At 38.1% G+C, this 23,195-nt stretch overlaps 2 protein-coding genes across 2 annotated transcripts in view; both read left to right on the top strand.

Moving 5' to 3' along the window:
* The window catches only part of HBS1L (HBS1 like translational GTPase), an 82,523-nt gene extending 72,085 nt beyond the window's left edge, over positions 1–10,438 (top strand). The window contains exons 14-18 of the mRNA XM_075203190.1: positions 1,968–2,058; positions 4,291–4,399; positions 5,578–5,678; positions 7,439–7,583; positions 9,757–10,438. Coding sequence (XP_075059291.1) covers positions 1,968–2,058; positions 4,291–4,399; positions 5,578–5,678; positions 7,439–7,583; positions 9,757–9,774 — 464 coding nt within the window. The 3' untranslated portion in view covers positions 9,775–10,438. The remainder of the gene's footprint in view (positions 1–1,967; positions 2,059–4,290; positions 4,400–5,577; positions 5,679–7,438; positions 7,584–9,756) is intronic.
* Positions 10,439–13,942: 3,504 nt separating this feature from the next.
* Positions 13,943–23,195, top strand: part of ALDH8A1 (aldehyde dehydrogenase 8 family member A1) — a 37,154-nt gene continuing 27,901 nt past the window's right edge. Inside the window, exons 1-2 of the mRNA XM_075200676.1 lie at positions 13,943–14,127; positions 19,085–19,232. Of these exons, the coding sequence (XP_075056777.1) occupies positions 13,990–14,127; positions 19,085–19,232 (286 nt within the window). The 5' untranslated portion in view covers positions 13,943–13,989. The remainder of the gene's footprint in view (positions 14,128–19,084; positions 19,233–23,195) is intronic.

Here is a 23,195-nt window from a genome sequence, read left to right on the forward strand (position 1 = left end):
ATGGGAATGACTGGGGAGTGAATTCTCCCATAATGTGTGTGAATTGGGTGATGCCCACCCGTTTCCAGGGAGAGAGCTATAAATCTGGCAGTTTCCTGTGGGGAAAGGATGGTGATGCCATAGTGGCATGAGAGGAGAAGGAAATTCTGTAAGTCATAGACCTTGAGAAGCTTGTCCCAAAAATTAAGGGTAAAGATTAGAGGGAGTAGAGTAGTCAGAGGCTGTGATTCTTGGGAGAAAATTCTTCTTCACGGCAGTTCCTCACGGCTCAGGTAAACAAATCGCCTCGTACGTGACTCAGGTCTTTGAGCATACTAATAGGAACCTGGACATTTCGCTCCTGCTCTACATACACGCTCTTGATCAGTGGGGCAAGCTAAAGTGGTGCAGGGAACGCGAGATAGATATAGATGGGCTAAGTGAGAAATTAGTGTCCGTAGCCGTCCATTTCTCTGGTGGACTAAGACTGGAATGAATGTGACCCCCCCCCCGCCTTTATTCTAGATAAGCTGCACACAAACACAAAGTAATTATCTTGATTTTTTAATAATATATTTACTGTGCTAAGATGTCAGTAGTCATTTTTGTTTTTTTCCTGTAGACAAATTATAGGATAAAAACCTTTTTTAATTGATGGATTTGAAGTGTCCGGCTTTGCTGATAATGAAAGATGCAACTGGGATAAAATTTGATGAGCCATTTAGTTCACATGCTGGATGAGCATGCCATCAGAGAAAAAGGATGAACCTTTAAATATTAGTCACATGACTGTGCCTACTTCTACCCATGTCCTTCTGCACAACTGACAGGACTGCAGAACCACTACATGCATCAGTCTCTGACCATATAGTCACCAGTAGTGCTGTTCCCTATATGCCAGTTGACCATTATTTGTGCACTACCAGTGGCTCCCTTTTTCAATTAAAGGACATCTCTTGCCCTCACACTATCTGTTATTGTATGGTTAGTTGATAGATGAGCTAGTTTTTATGCATTTGCAGTAAGGACCAAACTGATCTAGGTTTGTCTGTTAGACCTTTCTGATTCATGTCCACGTAACCACAACCTTTTATGAAAAGGAGGGAAAGCTGCTGTGTTCAGTGATTTCCATTTCCGGTAGCCTATAAAATATATAACGTATGCAATGCTTTATTCATGTATTCATTTAACATGTTTTTGCTTGTTGGGTATCACAGTACATTTGTATGTGTTACCCGCTGTCTCCATCTGGAAAATATGTGGTACTGCTACATGCTTTAGATGCATGTGAATTCTAAATTATTTTAGCACCGTGTGTATTTGTCACCGGAAGCAGCGCTAAATATTTTCCCTAAAAACATAGTGACTGTTCTTTCCGAGCTGCAAAACTTCAGGCAATCAATACATTTCTGTGAGTGCAAATGCACTGGGATTGTCTACCTTGTGCATAACATGAAGCCCCCCCTAGTACAAATCCTCTGTTGGACCTATTGTAGGTCCAGCTTTAAATTCGCATGGTGGAAAGGATAAAGTCATCACATCACAGTACATTGTATTAAGCACAATACCAGATAATCGGGTTCTTTTATATACTTGAGTGTTCTTTTTAGATGTCCACGATCTAAGATACGAAGATGAGCTTTTTAGCAACTTGTTAGCAGCATCTGCATTCCAACTGGCAGTCACTTATGTCTGTATTTGCTTCACAACCAAACCAATGCACTGGCAGAACATTTAAAACGAAATAATAAAATTATTTTTGTTAGGTTTTTATTGTGTCTAATCTTAGAAATATTTAAAGCCATTAGCTCTGTGTAATGTGTTTTCTGTTGAGCCATACAGCACCATGGTATCTATTTTTTGTTTTGCCAAAAAAACATTGAACATCATAACTGAAATATGGTGACTCATGGCACCAGTAGTACATTTGACCCAGAGAAGACGTTTCTAGCCTCCAGCATTAAGGTTCTGATCTTACTCATTTCCAGGAATCACATTACATGATGAAGCAGTTGATTGGGCTGCTGCAGGAGATCACGCTAGTCTCACTTTGACCGGTGTGGATATCATCAAAATCAAGTAAGTGCACAATTGGTGTCTGACTCAGCAGCAGTTTCAGGACATTATGAAAAGGGTGTTGTCTCTGACAATCAAGTGGTTTTACAGATTTGACTGTTGCTTGAAATTTGTCAATTATTAATGGAACTGGGTCTGAAACCGTCCTGCAGTAAACAGGAACATATAAATTATTACTCTGCAGTTTTGTAGCACCTTCCAGTGTGTGTTCTCAGCCATAATACATCAGCTGTCACCACATTGCAAACTCTGCAAAACCGTGCACCTGGGTGTGTTATTCCTCACTCACAGCTTTTCATTCATGTTAGCAGGTTATTCTTTTGCATAGTGGTTATGAGTGCATTGGACTAGGATTTTGGAAAACCTTTGCGGCCGAGAAGTCTGTTGCTTCTACCAACCAGACATAAACATCACTGTGTGAAAGTGACGTCACATGGTTTAGGATGGGAATGAAGAACAAAATTAAATTGATTTTACAAAACGCCACTATAACTTTGTGCAAAATTGGTTCATAGTCTCATTTTTGATACTGGCTGACCAATACCTGAGAGTCCATTGCCATTAAAAATCCCCAAAAATTTGCTTTACTATTGCACTCAGATTTTTTCTGTAGTGCAGCTTGTAAGGTTAGGGTGATGTCAAATAAAAAAATAAGTCTTTAAATCAATGCGTTATATGCAGCGTTATTTAGACAACTGTTTAGAAATAAATCTAAGGAGAGATGCAAATTGCTTCTTAAATGTCTGTTCTGGCTAACTGGCAACAGCAGGATGAAGACACTTGCCCTCCTTTCCAAATTCTGGCCATTAGAGCTACATATGAGAATACTTTTGAAGCTTTTTTCAATGCTTCAAAAAAGTACAAAGTATGAGCCAAAAATGAATACGGCAGAGGGACACTGGGTATATGCTAAGCACTGACAAATAAAGGGTTAATGCTGCAATCCCGCGCATATTTGTTTTCTTACGCAGCAAGTGGTGTACCTATTTAACATGAATCTGATGTCCTCCTATAACTGTCTTCCAATATTTTCTCTATGTGAGATAGTGGCAAGGGTGCCACTGCAAGGCATTTGCTTTTCAGCGCTTAAGCTCGTTCCTGAGGAGACGGTCACCTGATCTGAGTCAGAGTAGTCCATATATGTTTTTGAGGTCAGAGGAAAGAGGGGGTGGGGGCAATCGTGTTGAGAACAAAGATGCTAAGAGGGATATTCCAAAGCCACTCTGCTCAGTACATCATATGTCGTGGGACTTTGGTGCCATTGTAGTTACAATAAACTTATTAATGATTTACAGACAGCTGGAAGTAAACAAGAAAGGAAAAACGAACAAATGCATGTCTCTTGATAGTGTTAACCAGAGCAATGTGTGATAGAAAAGAAACAAGAAACAAAATGACAAATTTTTGATGGAATTGCAGCTTTAAAACATTTTTATTATTCATTCCAATTAAAAGCTACAAAGAGTATATTGCACAATTCAATTAACTAATCTAGCATTTTTAATACCATAGGTGAGTTCCACCAATAGGGGACTGCATACAATGTACTTTGCTGCTAAATCCTGGTCCACCAGAGGACTATATAACTTACCTAGTCCGCACAGAAGGTGCACACACCAAGAGAAGTATAGACAACCTTAAAAACGTCCACCCTGCTGTGATATATATATATATATATATATTTTTAACACTATAGTCTTGACACACCAATTTGACCTGCCCCCAATCTATTCATTGTAGAAGACGTGGATATAAAAAGCTTGTTCTGAGAAATTCATGCTATTTGTCATGTGCAACCAACATAAGCATCAGGATGAAACCGCTGTGTGCAGTGGTGAAACATGCCCAGCTCTTTTTTTTAGATCTCTATGCAGACATCATCTAAAAATTATTTGATGTTGGGATAAAGCAGGCGAGAATAAGAGATATATGTAAAGTAAAGCAGAGAGAAATAAATGCATTATAAATAGAGAAAAAAAAAACCTCAAAACGGCTTTGTATGCATTTTCCTTATGGCAGAATATTCAGCATTACATTCACAGCTAGGTCTCTGTTAAAACATCGCCATCCAGTCAAGGATTTTCCTGTAGTGGAGGCTGCATTTTGGCCTGAAGTCCTAGGAATTTCCTAAGGGATGAAAGTTGTCTCTCACTGCTGCAAATGATCTCTTACTTATGGTTACAACATCTTTGATCATGGTTTAAAAAGCTTTCCATTGTGATGTTTCCTCTGCAGTGTGGGCTGTGTGTTTTGCAGTCCCAGCGACCCAATTAAAGCCTGCACTCGTTTCCGAGCCAGAGTTCTCATCTTTAACTTTGACGTTCCTATAACACAAGGGTTCCCTGTAAGTCTGCATTTCTCTGTTTTCTCATGTTTTTGGGATGAGGGGTTGGATTACTCATCTGATTATGTTCTTACACAAATAGATTATACATGACATGAGCAGTAAATGGCAGATCATACTTAATTATAATGCCAATCTATGACCCAATGGCCATAATGACAGATGATCACTTTCCAAATGACCACATGGTTTTGGAAGAATAGCATTGGTTGTGAATGAAATGCACATGAATTGATGTATTTTCATACCTTTTCCAAATGACCATTCAGCAAATATTGCACATATTGGGTCATTTTGTCACATAGAAAATATGTTTTAGTTTAGTCTGAGGTGCCATAATGTTTTAAAATGTAAAAAATTAAAGCATTTTCAGCAAAATTATTAATCAGAAAACACATATATCCAGTACTGTAAATATGTGAAGTGTCTGTCAAATTATTTTATCTACTTTTCTGTTATATCAGAGGGAATAAACATAACTCGTTGATGTTTCATAAATAGCTGAAGCAGATAGTCTGTATTTTGTGTCACAAATTCTCCACAATAGCCGTGTTGGAGTTTGTTAAATATACCCTCTAGTGACATAGATCCTGCCACTTTAGGTATTAACTTCTCTATGGAAGTGGAACTAAAGTTTAAAAAAAAAACATTGATTTTAAAAGTCCATGTATTGAGGCATCTATGCTTACATGTTAAAGTGATTACGTGATTTTTTTTTTTTTCTTTTTCTTACTATCGACTGCAAGCTGTAATGATAGTTCTCATTTTTTTAGAGTTGTTACTATAAGAAGGCTAATTAAGTGGGGGGGGGGGGGGGGAAACACTGCAGCATACATTATTGCTCACAACACTGCTTGTAAATGACTAAGTATGTGAGACAGACCGTCACGAGAACTGTCAGCATTTGGTAGCAACTTCTGATTTTATTGTTGTGATGTTCTTGGAAAGGGAAGACGACAGTGCAATGCAACCTCCTCTACAACATACACAAATATTTGTTGTCGGCTTTCCATTTTAAGTCTTACGGCAGCCACGATGCATAGTGCTTTGTATTTTTTTCATTATCTTGAACAATGTTATGAGGGACATGTACCTAGTCCCATTACCTTTATGTTTCAATGCAAGTATACCACAGATGTTTTCCTCTTATATGTTTTAGTTCTGTTTCTCAAATGTAGGTAATTATACACTACCAAACTGTAAGTGAGCCGGCCACCATCAGGAAGTTGATCAGTATACTACACAAGAGCACAGGAGAAGTGATGAAGAAGAAGCCAAAGTGAGAATTATTTATTTATATTCCATGGAGTGTGTACCAGATGGGTTCAAAACAGTTAAAATTATACTTGCCTGCCCCCCACAGCTATTTCCTATTGCTGGTCGATGGGGAGTGACTTAATGATGTAATTAAGATGGCATCTGTAAGCTCCACCTCCTCACCCACTCCTACAGAAAAATATTGTTGAGCCAAGGGATGGGGAGAGGGCATGATCTTCATCTTGGCACCTAGAAACTCAGGGGCACCCACATTTGAAAGAGGATAGTTATTATCTGGTGACTACCAGACAGTATTACCCTACACTACATAAATAATCCTCCATCCCTGCTTTAAAAAAATCAGATGCACTCTTCTTTGAAAGAGTTGAGTCCCCTCTTCAAGTGATGGGACCCCTTAGTAGGTATTGTTTTGGTGATAACATGTGATCACCAGCCAAATACACCTTACACTACAGAGAGTCCAAGATGTGGGATGGATTTTTTTCAATGCCCAGATAGCCCCCATTTCTGGCACCAAGATAATCGGGAGCACCCTCGTTTGAATGAGGGGAATCTCCTTAGTAGTTGTTTACTTCTGATCTCTAGAAGATAATACCCTGCACTACAGAAAGTGTTAGGTCCAGAGAGGAGGGTTATAATGGCCACATCTCCCCCATCCTGACTTCAATAAATACAGGGGCGGGGTCATTGGAGGCAGTAGGTTGTCTTGTTGGGCTGCCCATATTGTTACTACATATTTTATGTGTTTCATTCAAGAGAGTGCAAACTAGCAAAAATTAAAAAATCCTTTATTATGTTCAAGTGCAAGTTTTATTATGAAAAACTATGTGTAGAATCCTGACTTTTGCTATAGCATTGCACAATAGTATTTGTTCAGAGAAAAAAAAATACATTTCCTTTTAGTGGACTGACTTGCAATTTCAATAAAAAAAAAAAAACCACACACATTTTTGTCCATTTTAGGAATATTTTTATTGTTTTTGTATTTTCTGAAAATTCAAAGTGTAAAAAACAAAACAAAAAAGGTTATACTTTGTGAGGGTACCGCACAAATTACTGACTTATTGATGTTGAAGTATGACCAACCCAGAATGTGCCAAAATAGGCTCAGAGACTAAGTGGTTACATTTTGATATATGACTTGTAATATACCAGGTTAAAATTGTTCACACAGTGCCTGTTTAAGGGCAATTTCCAGCAAATATCTCCCTTAGATGCCTCCATTTTCCTTCTCTACAAGCTTTAATATAGACAAGAGCTAAGTATATAAATCTCCCTGTGAGGCTTGCATAATGAACTGAGCTGGGCATCAGCACCACTCCTTGCATTTGCCTCACTTGGGCAATTGCATTGCTGCCCACCCCTTCACATTGCAGACATAATAGAACTGTGTACATGTTTTGTAACTCATGACTCAATGAACTTCAAATATAAAGGAATCTCTGAAAGAAAAATAGAGAAACAGAGGGAGTTGTAGAGATGGAGAGGGATGGATATGCCGGCACATTGCAGCTAGTGTCAACACGTTACCCATAGGATTGTGATTGGAATTCCGCGATGTTGCTGTACCGTATTGACAGAAAAAGAGTAGGCGCAATGTTCGGGCTTAATTGAATATGCCCCTCTGTTTGCCGTATTATGGGCACTTTTGCTTCTTTGTCCTAACTATCATGACTTTTTTTTTTTTCTCCAATTTGGAATGTTTGCTTGATTTACACAATTTTGTTTCAGCATTGCAATGTTCTATATTATCTCTTACAGATGCCTAACAAAAGGGATGAATGCCATAATAGAGCTACAGACACAGAGACCTGTTGCTTTGGAATTGTACAAAGACTTTAAAGAGCTTGGCAGGTTCATGTTGCGCTATAGTGGGTCATCTATAGCAGCTGGAGTTGTCACAGAGGTAGCCCTTTCATTGTTATGCACTTTATAACTTCATAATACATGGCTTTCTGATAAACTGCTGGCTGGCTCTTAAAATCTTTTATTAGGCACTGAAAAGATGTATTATTTTGCAGTACTGCTGCACTAGACAATCATTTGTGTGTCTGGAGATAATCTTGGGAGGAAAATACAAAACAAGCCACCAGAGAGCATAGCATTTTCTTGCTTAATGTGCTCAATATAAAGTAGATTGCTTATTAATAGATAAGTGAACCAGAAATGAAAGCCGCTGGTCCTGAGATCATCATCTTTTATATGTTTATTACAATTTACCTTTCACTTCACAAACATTATCGCACCAGCAAATATCTTTAAATATATAGCTGTTCTTAAAATACACTGTATCACACACATGACTTTTGCTTTCTTGTAAGCTCCTTATATCTTGCTGACTGCCACCTCATACACCTTTGCTTTCCTTAATTATGCCTCTAGCATGTTTTATACCACACTCTTTTCTTCTATACATTTCCTGTTACTTATTACATCTTATGCTTAATGTTTTAGTATTATTGCATTTATGCTTTTTCAATGCTCTGCTTATTGCCTTTGCTTGTTGAACTTCTACATTTTATATACTATACTCCATTTTCTCACTATATGGCACTGCAGAATTTTGTTTCCTTATAAATATAGACTAGCAATAATACTATAGACCATAATCTTAGATTCTGGTCCTCCCAGAATTATTCTGATTTAGGGGTTGCCATGCTCTTCCCTTGGACTGTCAGTTGGAATATCATTCCAGATGTATGTACTTTAGATGAACGATCTTCTATTTAAATATGGTTATATTATTAGAATATATCTATTTTGTTTTGCTTGGCACATACTGAGACATATGTTCTAAGCTTAGTCTCTTTTCCTGACTATAGGGAATATGCACCGTTTATATGGATAAAAGACACTTCTGCATTGCTTACTGTAGCCACATCATGTATAGACAGTTTCATTCTGTCTAAATGACATTGTGGAGGTCACACTTGGTTGGCTGGCACCAGCATACATTTTACAGACACTTATAGAAATAGAGGAAAACTGGGCGTAAGCCTGATATTACACCAAATGAATAAGGTTTTGATTGCGCAATCTGGAAACGAATCCGGTATGCTGTGAGATAAAACCTCTTTCAGTATGGTAATGCACACCTATCCCAAGTCAAATGTATACATTGCAATACACATGCCCCTCTCAGATTTGGGTACGCGATCAGCAACTCACTTTAGCACCACTTATTAAATTAATCATTTATTACTTTGACATTTTTATAAGCTGCAAGATATAAATTTGAAAATAAAATGTTCATCTCTGAAATGATATACTAAGTGCAACAGTTATTGTTCCTGCTATCGACCTTATCTGCTCTGAATAATTGCATTTTGAATCCTTTTCATTGGCTGTCTTTTGCTGAACAGAAAAGTGTTTTTTATGAATTCTGCTTCTCCCATAGAACACAGAGGGCCTGATTCATTAAGGAGAGTTAAGCGAAAAAAAGGAGTAACTTTGAACCTTGGCAAAATCATGTTGCATTGGAGGAGGGAGGTAAATGTAAAATGTGGGGGCAGATTTATAATTGAGGTAGGGCATGTCCTAGACCTAGATCAACTTTAAATTTCAGTTTAAAAAAAGATATCAAGTATTTGTGCGCTAGATGAAAAACAGCCAATATTGTCCTTATGTGCAAAATAATAAACTCATTTGCACCTCTTGCATTGCAACATGGTTTTGCCAAGGTTCAAAGTTACTCATTTTTTTGCTTTTACGTTCATTAATGAATCAGGCCCATATGAGTACAGTTACTGAGTTCTGCTAATGTGACCTTCAGAAGTTACTCTGGTATATTAGGTTCACTTTATAATTCACTGGTAAATCAAAAACACTCATATATCACATATAAATAGTTCTCAAAGTCTTACTTAATTGTTTAATTGACTGTTTGGTTTTCAATATCATCTTTGCAGACATTGTTTTAGTTTAAAAAGGAAGATGATCCCTGAAGATTTGAGAAGGAGATTGTTTCACTCTGTTAAAAGCAGAAAAAAACTCAGACAAATCTGTATTTGATATTTCAAATTAACCACTGTGTTTTATGACAATAGACTAATTTTATATTTCATTTTATTCTTGATCAGATAAAAGAATCAAACTAATATCTCACTAAGGGGACTTTAACAACCTGCTGAGTAGATTCACATCGGACATCTGAATTCTCTACCTAGAATGCCTGGCTGACGAGAAAAGTGCAGCCAAGATATATACTACAGCAAGCTAGAGAGAACGTCAGTGGACGCTCACGTGACGACCACTTCTCCGAGAAGAAAGAGCCAGGAGTCCTCGCGTTCAGAACATCATACTACCTGTGATAAAGTGCTTCTCCGTGTCTCTTTACCGTCCTAAATTAATACAAAATGCAGCAGCTTCATACAAAATTGCAACATTAACTTATAGTGATAATAATCCGGGGCAGCATGATGCTATTATCTAAAACCAGCAGACACGTTTACAATTCTGTTTTCTCAATGTCTGCATTTTTTTTCTTTTCATTTATAGTAAGAAGAATTGATTTAATATATTTAGTAGTGAATATTAATTGCTCATATGAAATGGAAAAAAATTGAAGGACTCCATATTATTTTTGTAAGTTTTAGAGCATGGCTGAGCTTTGGAACGGTGGAACCCGCCCATGAGATGGTTAATTTCTGTGTGCATTTGGCGTTGCTGCAGAGGATGTGCCAATATTATTAAATGATGTAAATGGATTTAAAATGACGGCAATCAAAAAAGAAAAAAAAAAATTGGTTTGCACATAAAATATACCTTGTCTCTGTTATTTTTTTTGCAGTTTGATATCTTTTTCAAAAAAACATTCCTCTAGTACAGGGGTGGCCAAAAAGTCAGAGACCAAGAGCCAAAAAATATCTATAGGTACCGAAAAGAGCCAACTTTATACTATGTATATGTACACACATATAAAAAGGTAAACATACGCATACATACCTTACACACATACATTGAAAATATAACACAATTTACAATATCTTGCTAAGTGAAGAAGAAAATATCCAACACATTGCAAAAATGTTCAGACTTATCATCATATCGACACAAATCTGCACTGCACATCTCTTTGCTGCTGTGTCCAGCGGAGTAGGATTCAAAGGATTAGTTAGTCTCTTCACAGTAGCTCACACTGCTACTGCATCCATAATATTTTAGACCTCTTATTCTGCCCCTCTGACCTCTTTACATGCCCATTAGATCTCCCCACATGCCATCAAATCTCCCCATATGCTTCTTACATGCACATCAGCCTCTCCACATGCCCCAGACATGCTCATCCGATATTCCCATATGCCCATCAGACCTCCCCACATGTCTCTTACATACCCATCAGAGATCCCTTGCATGCCTATCAGATCTCCCCACATGCTCCTTACATGTGCATCAGATCTCCCGAAATGGCATTGCATATCCTTACATGCCTATCAGCCACTTCACATGCCATCAGATCTCACATGCCCCTTACTTACCTCCCCCACCTCCCTTCCTTAGCCACTGGAGCCTGCGCAGATGAAGGAAGAACACAATATACATTCTCCTCCTTCCCTGATTTGATTGTCTGTAACACTGTGGCTGCTCTCTGTCAATTGAGCAGCAGAACTTTTTTACAATCTGCCCATGCCGGCGCCTGGAACACTATACTTCGTTGATGCTCCTGGCCAGGAGCCACATTTCAAAGTTCAAAGAACCGCATGTGGCTCTAGAGGCACTGGTTGGCCACCACTGCTCTAGTATAACATACTTAGAATTCATGAAAGGTTGAACTCTACAGACCTGTAGCGTTTTTAATGTCAACTTTTAAATTGCCAATTATTACTACAAACACAAAAGCAAAATCCATAGAAAAAAAGATTCCCTGCAAGAACAGTGGAGCTTTGTGCCTATCATATGTTCAATTTATACAGACCTACTTTTAAATATACTGTTGTCTTTTACTAAAAACACAAAAAAACAAAACTCATAAAAAAAAACACATTCCCTGCTAGCTTGGGACTGACTGCTAAATGAAACCTCACAAACTATAGTAGACAGTCAAAGTAGTTTCTTGTAAAAAAAAACAAAAAAAAAAAAACCATTGCAAAGTGTGTGGCAGTTATTTTTAGCACTCTTAACAGCTTTAAAGCATCGTTTTAAATGTCAATATTAGCATTCACACATCTATGTAATGTTTGAACACCGTTTACTATAGTTGTACATCACTACAGCAAATGATCACACTTTACAAATAGAACATAGCAATAAGTCAATTATTCCTAGGCAAGATAGGCTTTTTCAGAGATGTGCTCTATCTAGCGCTGTGTGTTGCGACAGAACTTTCCTAACCAAACCCCCTGGTGAACTGTCTGTCCTCATGCATTTAGAGCTCTATTGTAAGGCAATGGGTGGCTTGCAAAGCCATAGGGGGAGGGAGGGGGAAGGGTTTCCCAAAAGTGGACAAACCATTTTAAAGGAATAGTGTTACTTACAAATTCGTCAGTCCCTTCTGCCACTTCATCCAATAGATCTCTTGTGAAATGGTGGCTCCTATGTGCTCGGGATTTCTAACAGTTCTACACAACTCGCCGTTTGCTTGCCTTAAATTATAATAGTTTTTGATTTTACAGACATTAATTGATATGCATGTAAGCATTATATACAACGAATTATGGGTACTTGCTCTTTTAAATATCTTGCCTGATTAAACGGGTATTTTTATTTTTAAATAAATGATCTTGATAACATGAGGCCCTGAGGGAAAGACTTGTATCACCATCAATAGTGAATTAAGCTGCTGTGAAAAGTAAAAGATTATGGTCACAAGAAGATGTATTAACTTTTTAGTGTTTTGAGTAGGAATTTAGGCACAAAAGTTTTGTCTTTTAAACACTGCACTTACTCCTCCATAAATGCAGCTGTAACATAGCCAAGCTTTGTTTTCATTGATCCATATGTAAGATCAGTGGATTAGTTAAGAATGCAGGTAAATCTTTTTGTCAACATGGATTTGTCATCCGTATTGTGTAAAAAGCCGTGTACATTTAGCATGCTCTTTACATATGATCAGTGCTCCCAAAGCTTGGTGGTCCTAGTTTCATAAGATAGAAGAGTCAAACTTGCTCTATGAACAAGTCTACTAGCTACTTTCATTGTTACTGTAGGAATAAGAGCAGTGCATTAGTAATCTAAGTGGTACTTCTTGGACTGCATAAATGCAAGATACTCTACCGATTTTCCTATCATCATCATCAATTTATTTATATAGCACCACTAATTCCGCAGCGCTGTACAGAGAACTCAATCACATCAGTCCCTGCCCCATTGGAGCTTACAATCTAAATCTAATATACACACACACAGACCGATGGAGACTAAGGGCAATTTGATAGCAGCCAATTAACCTACCAGTATGTTTTTGGAGTGTGGGAAGAAACCGGAGCACCCAGAGGAAACCCACGCAAACACGGGGAGAACATACAAACGCCACACAGATAAGGCCATGGTCGGGAATCGAACTCATGACCCCAGTGATGTGAGGCAGAAGTGCTAACCACTAACTCACCGTGCTGCACATCCTTTTCTTGTGATGTATGCAGCTCCGGCACATATCCAATTCCATAAGCACTTCCGTGCCTATTTATTAACAAGCGCTGATTTAAAAAAAAAAATAAGAGTATAGATTACACTGTTGTTTTTTGTGTTTGCTATGTGTAAATACAAAGGGCCCAAGTCATTAAGGAGAGCAAGGCAAAAAAAAAAGGAATAGATATGCTCATGGACAAACCATGTTACAATGGAAGGGGTGCAGGTCCGTTAAATACTGGCTGTTTTTTCATCTAGCGCACAAATAAACTTGATCATTTTATTTTTGCACTGAAATTTAAAGTTGACCTAGAACATGCCCTATCAAAACTAAGTGTGTCTCCACATTTTACATTTACCCCCTCCAGTGCAACATGGTTTTGCCCAGGTGCGAAATTACTCCTTTATTATATGCTTTACTCTTCTTAATGACTCAGGCCCAAAATGTGTCCATTTATGCAGGCATAGGAACAGTTTGTTTAAATGTTTTTCTGTAATATAAGACATTCAGCTTCTGTATTTATAGGAGCCCATAATCACCTTGATTTGTCAAGTTTACATGTATCTCGGTCCGTTATGTTTCCCACACACATCATGATTGGAGTTGAAGGTAGAACTACTATTTGCAAGTTGAATATTTGCAGAGTGGGGTGGAGTTAGCTCAGATGTACTGTACAGTCCAAACTCCAGTGTGCTTGGTCTGTTTTTAAAACCTTGAAACTAGAACACAGCTCTTTGCTGCTAATATGGAGAAACAAAAGACACTACTAGAGCTGCAAAATTACATCGGTGGGAAGTTTGTTGTCAGTGCAGCCTACATCAATTCATTTGATCCTTCTACAGGTGAAATCTACTGCAGAGTGCCAGACAGTAGCAATGAAGAGGTGAGTGGGGTGTTTGTGATCATTTCATTTAGATATAATTATCTAAAGTGCTAAATGAACATTATATAATATATATTTATGCATTATATTGTATTTTACGTTGGAAGAGAAAGCAATGTGGCATCTCCTACTCATATTTTAGACCAGCAGATGATGGTATGATGGTATAGGACATGAACAATACTATTATGTTTTTTACTCAATATATGTAGTTTGCTTAACATGAGTTTCAGGTGAATTTACTGTTTATCATCCAGCCTCAGGACTCATTCATCTTACTGCATGGGTACTTGTACAGCATGTTGTACATTGACACACCTTGCTATGGGAATGGAAAAGTGCAGTGACCATAAGGATCAATGATCCCAAGGTCACAGCACACTGTGCATGCCAGTCAGTGCTCCCGTTATGCACTGTGTGAAATCCTACTGTTTCCATATCGGGATTTTCACATCCATTGCCAGTTAGGCAGCCATACAGCCTGTTTTACAAGCTAGGATCAATGATGACCCTAGTCTGTGTCTGTCTGTCTGTGTGTGTGTATGTAAGGGAAATTAGACTGTAAGCTTCAATGGGGCAGGGACTGATGTGAATGAGTTCTCTGTACAGCGCTGCGGAATTAGTGGCGCTATATAAATAAATGATGATGATGCATATAAATAAAGGATTGCTCATTAAACATTTCATTTAATTGCCTCCTCAGCATCACAGTAATATAATCCACCTTACACTCTAAATATTGGCAGACTTTACTAAACAAGTTAATATGTTATGATGTTAGCATGTTTGGAGCAGTCACCACACTATTCTCGGAGTGTAGCACTCAGGACATGGCAGAGGAGCAGGGCCTTGATCAGCATGGGTGGCAGCTGCTACTCAAGTAGCTTTGCCCATGCAGCATTCCTCAATCATACTAAAGATTGGTCTATGTCATGTGAGCTATCCATGCATGCAATTTGTTATAGGTTGTCTGTGACTGTGTGCGAGTGTGTCTATATTAGGCAAGTTAGACTGTAAGCTCCAATGGGGCAGGGACTGATGTGAGTGAGTTCTCTGTACAGTGCTGCGGAATTAGTAGCGCTATATAAATGAATGATGATGACGATGATAGGTTATTTGTAATATATATCATACAATAACTGCATAAGATTACCCACAGTAAAATGCCAATTTACCTGAACACTCCATGGTAAATTCGTGTTTTATCATGGTCACTGGTGGTTGTGCTGGAAAACTAGATCTTCAGCAAAGCACATGAGTTTGCAGAGCAATATGATCAATGTGAGAAGTTTTGGTGTTCATTCCCAAGTATGGAATATGCACACTAACGTGCCTGGTATTGTGGAGCGAAATTATTAACAAGAGCTAATGTGGTGAAGAGGGTGCATCTTGCCTTGCCGAATGGTGTACTGTCATTTCCACTTAACAAAACAATCTTCTAAGAGCTGGTGTAAAAATTAAATTAAGTTTTGCCCAATATATTACAAAAAAAAAAATCTTCTCTTTTCTAAAAATTACCATGAGTAAGAAGACATAATGATGTCTCATTATACTCATGATTAATGTTAAGCCATAAATGAAGCAAAGCAGATTTGAGGAGAAAAGTCATAGAAGTTTCATGAAAAGGGGTAATTCTAAAGTGGTAAATTGTTGCACTTTCCATGTGGTATTTACACTCCTGAGAGTGCAGAGAATGTGTGCATCTTTATATATGTTGGGTGGGTCATCTAGATCTTCTGAGGCAAAATGAGGGCATTGTGTGCTGCACATCCAGTGCTTTTCATAAATGAGGTCATATGCATGCAGAATTTAGTTTGATCTACAGCGTATTGCAAGGTTTGGGCGCCAGTTCTGCAGTGAAGACAAAGCTGTTCTATTGTTAAGACTGCCCACACACGAAGATTTAGCTTGGTAGTTTTTACTAATTAACCAACCACTATGCAACCCTATCAAAACCAAATTGCCGATTGGATTACATCCACCAGAATGGAAAATCAGGCTGGTATGTCGCCACTACAGCACGTTATGCAGCCATCAGGCCACACTTGCATAGTATATATGCAGTTAATTGTTGTGCTGGATCATAACAATCCAATCAGATCTTCCAAATTGGCCCTTAAATTGTGGCAAAATTGCTCTCAGATCCTCTTGGGTTACAGTGAACCCATAGGATCAGACTGTGATGTGAAACAAAGGACTTGCTGCCATAGTGACTCCATGACAGGTGTAGATAGGTACACATGTCGCAGCAGAATTTCTATTTTACACAGAGTGCCAGACTAAGGTTGTAAACTGATTACTCCATTCTATGACTTCCACAACATTATATAGTTTTATCACATAGTATAATTTTAAAATTAGAAACATATGATTTAATACATTATGAATTGCCTAAGGTTGATCCATTGTAGGTAAGCAAAAGTGTTTTAACAAATAGTTTCCCTGTTATCTGCTGAAAGACAGGGTCATCCAGTTGATTACTGATGGAAGCTGGATGAACCTATGAATTATGCCTCTCTATATTTATGTCCTAGTTTACCTAGAACAGTTACTAGGAATCACTTTATTTAGCGTTCAGACTAACGATTGTATATATATGTTGCTATTGTTTTATTGTATTCATTACCCAAAACAAAACCAGCAGGTAGAGTAAACAGGCTTCATACCTCAGGTCTTCTGTTTAAAAAAAAATATAAAAGCTCTTAAAACTTTTACGTATATATATATATATATATATATATATATATATATATATATATATATGTAAACAAATGAGAAAAAGAAGCGCCAGAACATAGTGTGATATTGCCAAGTTAGAGCAGTGATCAGATTGATTATCAAATTATCCTCGTACCAGATGAATAATATAATTTCGCTTATCTGAGATAGTATCCCTCTGCGAACTCCAAATCCTTCTTATGCAGATTAGGGTATTCCAGACTAGAACTCAGATAGAAAATAGCAAACAATAGAGTAGTGCGTTTTAACAAAAATGAAACATCATTTAATTCATAAAATTGTATCCATAAACAGCAAATTCATTGCCCGTACATTATATAAAATCAATTCAAGCTTATCTGTGCACTAGAATCATCCACAGTCCAGTTATGATCTCGCCAGACACCGGTATTCCTGGCTCCTTGACATCAAGATACCGACAGGGGGTAAGATTCCTCAGCCCTTTTCAAGTAAGTGACAATAGCGTCCTCAGCTGGTGATTCCAAAAACGAGTGCACCTCAGAGAAGATCCTTGACGCGTTTCGTCTATCAGACTTTATCAAAAGGATGAATATTTGCCAGACATAACAAGCCCTCTTTTATAATGCCCACTTCTCATCAATTCCACGTTAGAAGCGCCGGAAACCGGAAGTTGTCAGTGCCAGTATGAAGCGCTGCCTCACTAACACTTCCGCCCTTCAGACTATCCAGTCAGCTTCCGTTTTCCACAGAAACGTCACTTCCATTACAAATCATTCAATTCAAGGATACAAAACTTTTACTACTAAGACACGAAGTCTGTATTAATCGCACTACTGTCTCCCTTATATAGGGGATCTAAACAGTATTATTAATAACTGGACCAAAATAGTTATCCACATAATAGATTTCAATAAAAATAGTTAACATCAACCATAAAAATTATTTTATAACTTAGGACCTAACATACAAGGAACAGCAGGTAAGTATTTATATATTATGTAACAATCCATCATTTCTATACCCTCCAAGTACAATACACAAAATCTGGACAATGGAGGAACTAAGCTATACAGAGGATAAACTGACTAGAGAGCCAATATATCACTACTCAGTTATGCACTAATAATACTGTTTAGATCCCCTATATAAGGGAGACAGTAGTGCGATTAATACAGACTTCGTGTCTTAGTAGTAAAAGTTTTGTATCCTTGAATTGAATGATTTGTAATGGAAGTGACGTTTCTGTGGAAAACGGAAGCTGACTGGATAGTCTGAAGGGTGGAAGTGTTAGTGAGGCAGCGCTTCATACTGGCACTGACAACTTCCGGTTTCCGGCGCTTCTAACGTGGAATTGATGAGAAGTGGGCATTATAAAAGAGGGCTTGTTATGTCTGGCAAATATTCATCCTTTTGATAAAGTCTGATAGACGAAACGCGTCAAGGATCTTCTCTGAGGTGCACTCGTTTTTGGAATCACCAGCTGAGGACGCTATTGTCACTTACTTGAAAAGGGCTGAGGAATCTTACCCCCTGTCGGTATCTTGATGTCAAGGAGCCAGGAATACCGGTGTCTGGCGAGATCATAACTGGACTGTGGATGATTCTAGTGCACAGATAAGCTTGAATTGATTTTATATAATGTACGGGCAATGAATTTGCTGTTTATGGATACAATTTTATGAATTAAATGATGTTTCATTTTTGTTAAAACGCACTACTCTATTGTTTGCTATTTTCTATCTGAGTTCTAGTCTGGAATACCCTAATCTGCATAAGAAGGATTTGGAGTTCGCAGAGGGATACTATCTCAGATAAGAGAAATTATATTATTCATCTGGTACGAGGATAATTTGATAATCAATCTGATCACTGCTCTAACTTGGCAATATCACACTATGTTCTGGCGCTTCTTTTTCTCATTTGTTTACTTAGATTGTACATCTGCAAGCTGATGTATCAAAGGGAAGCAGCCTAATGTATGTGATTTTAAATATTTTGAGCACAGGTTTTTAAACACGTGATCATTGGTGTTTGCACTGAGCGCCGTTGTCTTTTTCACATTGTTTTAATATATATATATATATATATATATATATATATATATATATGTGTGAAATCTATTATTTCATTTTCATGAAGGAACTTGCAGTTTAGGTCCAGTGGTTATTTGGAAAACAAAAGCCATTAGTGTGAACCAGTATCACTAATCAACTATGCCTGTTAAAGTAAAGCAAATGACCATGCTGTTTTTCTCAAGGTCGATAGCGCTGTCAATGCTGCCAAAGTTGCGTTTCCCATCTGGTCTTCCTGGAGCCCGCAGGACAGAGCTGCAGTCATGAACAAGCTGGCAGACCTCATTGAGAGCCACATGGAGGAGTTTGCGCAAGCAGAATCTAAAGACCAAGGTGATCTAGAGGATATCCTTCATTTTCCACTAGAACAATATTTTTGGCAATCTATGGTTGTGTAGCCTTTTATTTCAGTTATAGTATTATAACCTTTGTTAGGATTTTATTGTGCTTCAACCCACAGAGCAAGGGAGAGGCATATTTATTTTGTTTTAGTATTATGTTATTTTTCTGTGTATATTCCAGACCGCTACCTGGCCAGGATTGTTTGACAGTGCTAGGACTACTATAGCACTGGTCCCAGCACGCCTATAGGAAATAGTAAAACTTTGATTCATTCAGAGAATTATAGATGTTTATCACAGCTTATTATATGGGGTGTTTTTTTTACGAAAGAGCAGTAAACCTGAACTGCAATAAAATGTTATGTAAGCACTTACCATACAAACATTGGCCCTGATTTATTATGAAAGGAAAGCCAAAAATTAATTGAGTAAGTTTTCTCCTGGACAAAACCATTTTGCAATGCAAAGGGGTGCAAATTAGTTTATTATTTTGCACATAAAGAAAATAGTGGCTGTTTTATCAAGTAGCGCAAAAATACTTGATGACTTAATTTTTACACTGAAATATAAAGTTGATCTAGGACATGCTCTACTCCAACTATAAATCTGCTATCACATTTTAAATTTACCTCTCCCTCCATTGCAACATGGTTTTGCCAAGGTGAAAAGTTACAATTTTTTTGCTTTAATGAATCAGGCCCATTGTATTTTGTAAGAAGCACAAATAGGTTTTATCCTGTCGTACACTGGCAACCCACTCTATCTCAGCTTAGTAAGAGAACAACTTAGTGGCACCCCAGCAGGTGAAACAAAAATTGCTTATTAGAGTAAACTGAATACAGCTCTCACTTGTCCATTACAAGATATATTTTATTGGAGCCAATCAAGGCCTGACTGGGACTAAAAATCAGCCTTGGCACACAGGTCCACCTCTGTTGATGAGTAGGAAAAAAAACTGCGCAGCAGCAGCGCCGCCAAGGGAGTGGCCACATTATGTTGGGGACGTGGTCAACATGGGGCATTAATACATACATTATAATAAAACATTACATTTATCAGGCCCTCCCCATCCACATCATGCCACCCCCCACCCCAGAAACACATTACAACACCCCAGTCCACTGTACTTATCTATGCATCTGATGCTGCTGACATCCATCAGGGTGGGAACTTCCTGTAGAGTGAGCAGGGAAGCTCTTAGTCTCACAAGATTAATAAATCTCATGAGACTTAGAGCTCCTCGGCTTACTCTGCAGGCTGTGTCCTGTCCGGGACTGGGAGCAACTATCAGATTCCTCCTGTTAACCAGAGCTGGATTAAGGCTCGGGGGCCCTAGGCACTTAAAACAGGGGGACTCCTATGATGTAATATGGTTATTACACACATTTTCAACAAATACACAGACAATACTGTGAGCACTACTGTTAGGTGCACACAGTTCTGCCTTCACAAGCAGTACAATGTGAAGTAGGACATACCTCTCAACTGTCTTTGCAGTCAGACCAAATCCTGACTAAGCGGGACAGTCACCCACCAAATTCAGGACAGTTGTCAGACTGTCCTGCTCTCTCCTCCCTGTCTTGTCATTGTCACCACTTGTGGCTGCTGGTGTCTTTAGATCAGTTGCTGCTTGTCTAGATCCTGGAATGTTGGGGGCTCTATTTGGGAAAAAAATGGGTAAATGAAACTTAGAAAACTCCAACCAGCACCACTGTTGAATCAATATAGCACCCACATTTTAAAATTAGGCCTCACTCCAGCCTCAACATTAAAATAATAGCATTCCCATGTAATAAATAAACCTATATTCCTCCCTACATACTGCCCCAGCAATAAATTAATAGTATTTACATTTCATAAATATACCTATTTCCTTCAACCATCACTACCATTAAATTCATAGTCACATTTAATAAAGAGACATCATTCTCCCCAAACTCACCCCCACATTCAATAGCCCCCAAACCACCCCATCTTAAATTAATAGCCCCCACTATTACATTGCCCCACCATTACCCCGCAAACAAAATAGCGCCCATTAATTAGCCACCATCTACCTCACACACACTACGGCGCCGCGATCATGTGAGTATACAAATACTCACATGATCGCTGCACAGGGTACCGGTCCGGCCCATACAGCCATCAACCCTTCTGACAAATGCCAGATGGCCAGTCCGGCCCTGGAGCCAATTATATTATTGTTAGAACTTTGTGAGCAGTAGAGGGATGTTTAGTGTTGGAGTTACATAATGGCCAACTTGAAATTGGTATTATGTGTAGGATGATATCCCTGTATCCCCTGACTGTGTGTGCTTTCCTAAACGGGATCTTCTTATTCATATCATTGTGCATGCTCGGGAGACAGTAGCTGAATCTTGAGCATCACTGGTTGCCGTTTTGAAATAAAATCATATTTATTTGTGATCTTGTTTAAAAACAACAAGGTATGACCAGGGATGTAGCTACATACGCGGTAATAGGAAATGGACTTGAGGTGCAGCCAAGGGGCATTGCCATTACTGTACATGTATAGGAGACAGGTGGTTGTGCTTCTGCCCATAGAGGCTTTTCATTTTTAAAGAAAATCCCACAATTTAAATTTATTAGTGTTAGGCTTTTATGTGGGTAATACTTTTGAGTTTTAATAATATGGCTGGCAGATTCAATTATGAGCGATGTGCCTGCCATACATCACCACTGCTGCGCACATTTCCTGGTACTACTACGGATGCAGGAGGAACTGCAGGATACTAGTTTGGATCTTTGAAATATAATCACACAATGCTCTGTAATAGATGTTGCCAACACTTTTTTCAATGGGCGCTAGCATTCCAAATGTGTAGTGAACAATTAAACTTTATTCAAAATAGTTTTCCATGGTTGCTTGATACTTACCAGACATAAGAGATCAGTTTAGAACTGATTTGAATATTCAACTTTACAAAAAAGTGTCAAGAAAGTGTTGTACAGGTTCCTTTTCACTTTTTCTTTTATACTGAACACCTGTTTGGGTAGAAACCATTGCACCCATATTACCTGCAGCATCTGTAAATATTTGTATAGCTTTTGACACATGCATTGTTGGTTGTGTCTATACTAAAACAAATTTAATTAATGATATTCCATAAAAGTGACAGAAGCATTTTTTTTTATCCAAATCATTTTTTTAATAGACCATAGATGAAAAATCATTTGAATAAAACATTTTTAACAATGTTTAATGGTTTTTAAATGTTTTTTTGTTTAAATATTTTTTATTGGTTACTTTTATTTTTTTAGATGAGTGAAATTGAAAGCCCAAATCTGGGCTCTCAGTTGCACTACCCATGTGTGATCCGGCTAGCCGGCTCACACATGACTGGCCCCGTATAGCAGTTAAGTAACCCTCACCACTCTGGGACAGTAATGCTGGGGGCAGGTGAGTATCCATTCGTTGTCTCTGCAACATTTTTATTAACATGTGGCAATAAGAGATTGATAAATAGACCTTAAATGGTTTCAAACAACAATATTAAAAAATACCTGTTGTTCTGAATCATAAGCGGATACTGTGCTACAGAAGGCAGTTGGCAATCAATAGGCTATGTTCTAGGACTCTGGCATTTTAGAAGCAGATGGCACTCCTCCAAATACCCTATAAGCTATGCTGTCTGCACTTTACATTAGGCTACGTACAAACTGACTTTATTTCCTTTTTAGAAAACGCCATGTTTTATTTTCCTTATTTCGCACCCATGAGTATGGTGAATGAAGTAGTCAGTACCTATAGAAAAAAGTTTCAAAGGAGTTTAGATATGCTTCAAAAAAGTGTCTGAATGTGGTAAAAATGCCAAAGTGGTTTTCTAAACCACACTTATTTAGATAAGATGTGAAGCAAAAAGGTTAATAAAGTTATTCCTGCACTATAATTAAAAGGACCTAGAAGCGTTTTTAAACTAACTGGATAGTATTG

Source organism: Mixophyes fleayi, chromosome 3 (genome assembly GCF_038048845.1).
Source record: "Mixophyes fleayi isolate aMixFle1 chromosome 3, aMixFle1.hap1, whole genome shotgun sequence".
NCBI classification, from domain to species: Eukaryota; Metazoa; Chordata; class Amphibia; order Anura; family Limnodynastidae; genus Mixophyes; species Mixophyes fleayi.